General features: G+C 48.0%; 2 protein-coding genes across 2 annotated transcripts; both read right to left on the minus strand.

Annotated features, from left to right (window-relative positions):
* Positions 1-365: 365 nt before the first annotated feature.
* Positions 366-1,475, minus strand: LOC140432148 (uncharacterized; the record flags this gene model as incomplete). Its single annotated transcript, XM_072519983.1, has 1 exon — positions 366-1,475. A coding segment is annotated over exon 1 (1,110 nt), but the record flags the coding sequence as incomplete, so codon positions are not given.
* A 92-nt stretch (positions 1,476-1,567) lies between these two features.
* LOC140432149 (uncharacterized) lies at positions 1,568-3,471 on the minus strand. Its single transcript, XM_072519984.1, has one exon. It carries the CDS (start codon positions 2,924-2,926, stop codon positions 1,568-1,570), a length of 1,359 nt encoding a protein of 452 aa, XP_072376085.1. The 5' UTR covers positions 2,927-3,471.
* Positions 3,472-6,483: the final 3,012 nt, after the last annotated feature.

Consider the following 6,483-nt stretch of genomic DNA (forward strand, 5'->3'; position numbering starts at 1 on the left):
GCTAGGAAAGAGGATAGACTTATTGGTCTGTATGACTTGGGGGTCTGGTCCATTACCCTACCAACCTTGGGGATATATGTGACTTTCACCCTTCGCCATGCGGTTGGAATATATCTCCATGCCAAACTAGCTTTGAAGATCTTTGTTAGATGCGGGATGATCACATCCTGTCCCTTCTGTAGCAAGGCTGGATAAATCCCGTCCATTCCAGGTGATTTGTATGGCTGGAATTTATTGATGGCCCACCTGACTTTTTCCGGTCTCGTGATGTCGGTAGCTAATTTCCAGTCCGCCTTAGTAGGCCTTCTGGGATGAGCTACCTCTACCGAAGGATTATTGTCAATGGATGAGCTGGGAAAATGTACCTTGGTGAGCATTATTAAGCTTTCCTCCAGGGTTTCTACATACGTTTCGTCATCTTTCTTCAAGAGGCCGACCTGATTCACAATACCATCCTTAGCCAGGACCTTGTGGATTCTGGAACATGCGGGAGCCTGTTCGACTTCCTCGCAGAACTTTCGCCACGAGTCTCTTTTGGCTTTTCGGATCTCCTTATTATATTGCGTCAGTTTTTCTCTATAAATGGCCCAGTCCTGGTTGAATTTGGCTTTATTGAATAGCCTTCTTACATCTGCCCTAAGCTTTTGTAAGTGTTCATTCCACCAGGGTGTGTTTTTCTTTCCTTTCTTTTCTCTCTCTGGACAATTCTCCTGGTAAGCGGCCAGAACAGCTCCCCTCACCGTTTCGACTGTCAGTTCGAGATCGTCCGTATCTTTTATGGTGCCGATTCCTCCCTCAAGAGACTTCTCGAGTGAGCCTCTATAGCCTTCCCAATCCGTCTCTCTCGGGTTCCTGAACCTTGCCACCATTCGAGTCGAAGTAATTAAATCAAATCGAATGTGCCTATGGTCGGAACATGAAGGTTCCTCTGACACATGCCAATTCTTTATAGTATCGTACGTTTTTTCACTGCAAAGTGTTACATCTAAGACTTCTTTGCGCGTGGCCGTAACGAAGGTAGGTTTATTTCCTATATTGGCTATTTCTAAACCCATGCTTAAGATGAACTGTAGTAAAGACTCACCTCGACTGTTGATGTTCGTACTCCCCCATGCCAGATGGTGGGCATTGGCATCACATCCCAGTATTAGATGAAGGTTCTCCCTTCGGCTGTAGGTTATAACGTCCTCTACTATGCCTGGGCGGAAGACCTTCTCTCCAGCGAAGTAGGCAGAACAGACCAACCATCTTTTACTACCTTCCTCGGTGGAAGCGGTTAAAATACCTGTAACAAAGTCTCCGGAGCAAAGATCCGGAATCAGTGTACAGTTTACTTCGTTACCATATACAATGCATGCTCGAGGTGTCTCTCCTTTCGCATCGTATAGTAACTTACCTTGTTGCGGCTTCAAGCCTGCAATCTTCCCTCCGTGGAGCCATGGTTCCTGCAGTAGGGCCAAGTCCAGGCCTTCCATGTCAAACCTTCTGCACAAAACCGCCGACGCAGCTTTAGCATGATGAAGGTTGACCTGCAGGACCTTTACTCTGCCTTCCTCTAAACTGAAGGCTAACTTTCGGGTTTTCCCGTGTCCTCTACCCCTTCCATGGGAGCGGCCACCCGCTCAGTGGCTTCTAGCCTTCTGGGCGGGTTTGTAGCACTCCCCTGCAAGTCGGTACGGACTTCTTTCGGGATTATTCCTTCTTTAGCTCCTTCCCTCGACTTATCATCCTTAGGGCGAGCCTTGTGTTTGGTCGAAGTGTTAACCTTCTTTGGCGCTGCTTTAGAGCTTTGCCCCTCTGAAAGTTTTACTTCTTTTCTTTTTTGCTTAGCCTTGACTGCCGAGGTTGCGGCAGTTACGCCTTGCAACCCCGATGGTCCGGCCTCTGCAACCTTCTTAATGTACCCATCATCCTTGACACGGAATTTAATTCTTCCGATGCCAAAGTAAGGACACATTTGAAGTTTGTTGAGTTCCTCAAAGGACTCTTTGTCCATTGAGAGGACCCATACCTGCCCTTTTTCTGCAGGTGTTTTGCCCAAAACGGTCCATATACGGGTGTTGAGCTTTCGGTTGCTGACCCTTAATCGAGTCAGCACACTTTCCGCCCCCAACCTCTTTCCGTCCTCGTCTGGGATGTAGACAGTGCAAGAACACGGCCTCTCGACTTCACTCTCGTCCTTAGCCTGGAGGCTTGCACCTTCCCAAGGCTTCAGAGTGGGAGTAGTGTCCCTGAGCCATTGTGCGCTTGCACTATCCGCGCACGTCATTACCAGGTAACCGGGCTTGAATGTGCTCTTTAGCAGCCTGATTTGCGGCCCTTCTTCTGGCGTTCTCTCCAGAGCCTCCAAGATGGATGTTTGCACTGCCTTAAGCTTTGTGGGTTCCATCCTGACTCCAGGGAAGCCATCACATACTACAGCCACCTTTGCCGAGCAAAGGGCTTGTGTAAAAGTCATTTCTGACTTCCTCGGCCTCTTTTTGGCTTCCGCTGGCGGCGTACTGTGGTCCGACCTTTGTCGCTTCTTTGTAGACTTTTGCGTAGCCATTTCCAGCTTTTGCTCCGCCTTCTCTTTAGACTTAGGGGGATTGTCCTTTTGTCGTCCAAGCACCTTGGTGAGGTTGGCCTTGATCACCGAGCGCTTGGCTTCAATGTAGTCCTGGCCTTTTCCCACCAGATCCCTTACTTTCTTCTTGGAGGCCCCGGCCAGCCTGGCCTTAATAACCTCCTCGTCTGTCATTAGATCCACCTCCTCTAGGGAGGTGACTCTGACCGCCTTCCTTTTGGTCGGCTTCGCTATCTGTATAGTAGTGCCTTCAGGGCTTTCTACTACGGGTTGTTCGGGAATATTGGTTTCCATATTATTTTCCATATTGTTCCCACGAGTAGCTAGGGAATTGCAGTCCACTCGAGCAGAGCCCCGCATGCCCGAGTAAGGCTAATTACTGTGAGGTGTCGCCTGGTTCCTTACAGGAATCGCTCTCGACCAACTACGCATGGCCATTCATCCTTCGCCGCGATGTCTTCCAGCTTGAATTGCGGATTTTTTAAAGCTGGTTTTCTCCATCTGGACTCCTCTGTCTGGGTTACCATTCCATAGCCAAAAGGTCCCCGTTTTTTGGCGCCGGGAATTCGCCATTCATCCTTCCGTGAGGATAAGGACTAGTCGGTGATGCATGCTGAGATGCAGTTGGGCTGGTCTTCTCTTCTAGTGGTATTTATTGGTGTCACCTATTTGGCGTCAGTGACCCCACCAGTGCCTCGCCGACAATTTCCGAGCTACGAGCTTCCTGTTGGGGTGTGAGGGGGCGGGAAGTTGGATAGGGTGAGTCGGCTACTCCTAGATAGTCTGTCGAGGAAGGCTCGAAAAGTGTGTGTGTGTGTGTCAGGATCGAGGGCGGGGTCCCCGCACCGGCAGACGCGTCTAATGCGTGGGACCCCACCGCCGCCGGGTTTTGGAGTTTGGCGACTGAGATTAGAGAAGTTTGGAGTAGCCGTAGGGAAGTTGGAAGGGTAAACTAAAAGCTGAAGGCGAAGGCGCCGCAACTGTCAATTACTGAGGTAGTCGGTAGCTAGGAGAATATACCTATTTTTGGTACCTCTTGCGGCTGGATACGGTCCAAGAACGTCGAAAGATATCCTTTCCCAAGGATTTACGGGCTCTCTAGGAATAATGGGTGCTTTTGGCTGTCTGGCTGCGGCCTTCGTCGTGGCACATATTAGGCATGACCTGACATATTTCGTCACATCTTTTGAGATTGTTGGCCAGTAATATACCTCTTTAATGGCCCTTGTGGTCTCCTCCTGGCCGGGGTGATTTGCTTCCTCGCTGTCGTGGTAACACTCCAGGACTTCGGATCTGAAAGCATCGGGTACGAGGATTTTTCTATCGTTTTGGCCGGCTGTGTAGTAGGCTGTGTTGTTTTCTACTACAAATTCTTCCAGCAGGCTCTGCTCGACTTCGTTCCTCGGGCCTCTGGCGGTGATTCTATGCCATCTTCGAACGAACCTCTGCATGCCGGTGTGCACCTGGTGACTTCGTGCGATTCTGGTTTGCAGAGGCATTTCTCTCAAATCGTCGAGGATGGGGTGTTCTGCCCCTTCTTCTTCGTCATCAAGACTTCAGGCGGAGACTGTGTTGGCCAGGAGATTCGGTCAATTTGACTGTCTATGTCTTCTTCTGTGGTTTGGTCATCTTCTGCTGGATTTCGTGAGAGGTGATCAGGAAGTTGGTTTTCTTTTCCTGGTATATGGACCACCTCGAAATTAAATTCCTGTAGTAGCAGTGACCATCTTGACAGTTTGGCTTTATCGGCTTGGTATTTGTCTAACCATAGCAGCGCTGTACTGTCGGTGAGAAGAGTGAATTTTTTCTCCTGGAGGAAGTGACGAAATTTCTTGAGTGCCCATATAACTGCTAAGCACACTTTTTCGTTTATATGGTATTTTCTTTCGGCTGGTCGAAGTTTAGTGGAAGCGTAGGCAATTATCTTCCGTTCTTCGGTCGAGCCTTGAAATAAGACGGCCCCCATACCATATTCGGAGGCATCAGTCTGCAGGCTAAACGGCTGGTTCATGTCAGGTCGCTCTAGGTGAAGATCTCCAGATAGGGCTGTTTTCAATGTGTTGAAAGCTGTCTCGGCTTCTGGCGTCCATTTGAAATATTTCTTTTTCGATGTTAAGTCAGTCAAAGGAGTGATAATGACTGCAAAGTTTGGAACAAAATCTCAGAGCCAATTTGCTGTCCCAATGAAACTTCTCAGTTGTTTGACAGATTTGGGTCGCTGAAAACCTGGATTTTCTCACAGGTGTTTTTCCAAGGTTTGAGTATCTGTGTCGGTTACTTTGTGGCCCAAATACTCTAACGTGTTGGTAGCAAACCGACATTTCTTCAACGAAACCCAGAGTCCATGTGTTCTGAGTCGCTCTAGGACGAGGTGGAGATGCTTCTGATGATCTTCCCAGGAGTTGGAATAAGTGATTATATCATCCATGTAGACCTTTACAAATTCGTCTATGAAACCAGCGAAGACTGATGTAACCAATTTTTGGAAGGCTGCAGGTCCATTTTTGAGTCCGAATGGCATAACTACGAACTCATAAGACGATCCGTCGGGTAGATTAAATGCTGTCAGCGGAATCGAATCTTTGTGTAGTGGTATTTGCCACTACCATAAACCACTCTTCAAATCTAATGTCGAAAATATTCTCGCCGTTCCTAGCTCTTTAATTGCATCGTGGATTGGCGGTAGGGTGGAGACCTCGTCGATGGTTATCTTGTTGATTTTACGATAATCAACACAAAATCGAGGCGTGCCATCCTTCTTCTTGACGATCACCACTGGTCTGTTATAGGGTGATCGACTTGGTCGGATGACACCTGCTGCAAGCATCTCCTGGACTTCATCGAACATTATTTTTTTCTTAGCTGGAGAACATTTAAATGGCTTCGTATTGATCGGCCGTGTGTCTGTCAGCTTGATTTCCATCACCGTGTCTCGGGTAGTGGGTTGTTTAAGTTTATCGTCGAAGACGTCTTCGTACTCCTGCAGGAGTTCCCTTACGGTTGGGACTGCAAATTGTGGAGCTTGGTCATCTTGGACTTGAGTCTTTGAGTTGCATTGTTTGGCTGAATGCGACTTCCAGTAGAGGACTTTTCGTGATTCTTTTCCCACGTGTAGACATTTTCGGTTAATGTCTATTAGTACCTCTTCTTTTTGGAGCCATGGCATACCCAGAATTAGATCTTGGTTCAGATCTTTGACAATGGCACATCTCGTTGTGGACTGGAAACTTCCAAAATCGATCGTGACTTCGACTGTACCCTGACTATGTGTAGTGGTGTGTTTGCAAGCCAACTGGACCATTCTCCGCCTTTTATGAATATCTGCCGCTTGAACCAAGTCAGGATTGATATCATTCATCGATGCACCGGTATCGATGAGGAGCTGGACTCTCTTTGAATTGATGTTCGCATCGATTCGTGGCAGATTTGAAACTTTCATGGCGTTGATTGGATTAAGTTGGGGCACCGCACCTGGAGAGAGGCTTAATGGGTGCCCCTCTCGTCGTTTCCCTGGTTGTTAGGTTGTTGTCGGGGTTTCGGCGTTGGTTTCTGAGTTGGATTTTTATTTCTCCAATCATCTATAGTCTCAGAAGTTCTCGGTTGCCTTTGTGAAAATTGTCCCCTGGCTTGGTTCTGGTTCGATTGTTTTGCGGCTTTTGGCGGGTCAGGTTGTCGATTTGCACGTCGTAAAATATTGTCGTCTGCTTCTAGTTCTTCGCAGATTCGCCTCAGGTCTTCTTCAGTTCTCGGCATGTTGTTGCGGAGATGTTTTCTGATTTCTGGGCGAATTAGATTGGTAATGGCCCTGCACCGTTCTTCCTCGTCGATATGTGGTAATAATCGTCGAAAAAGAGCCATCTTGGTTGAAATAAATTCGGCTATTGACTGATATTTCTGGTAATGTCCGTATAACTTGG

This window comes from Diabrotica undecimpunctata, unplaced genomic scaffold (assembly GCF_040954645.1).
Source record: "Diabrotica undecimpunctata isolate CICGRU unplaced genomic scaffold, icDiaUnde3 ctg00003038.1, whole genome shotgun sequence".
Lineage (NCBI taxonomy): Eukaryota > Metazoa > Arthropoda > Insecta > Coleoptera > Chrysomelidae > Diabrotica > Diabrotica undecimpunctata.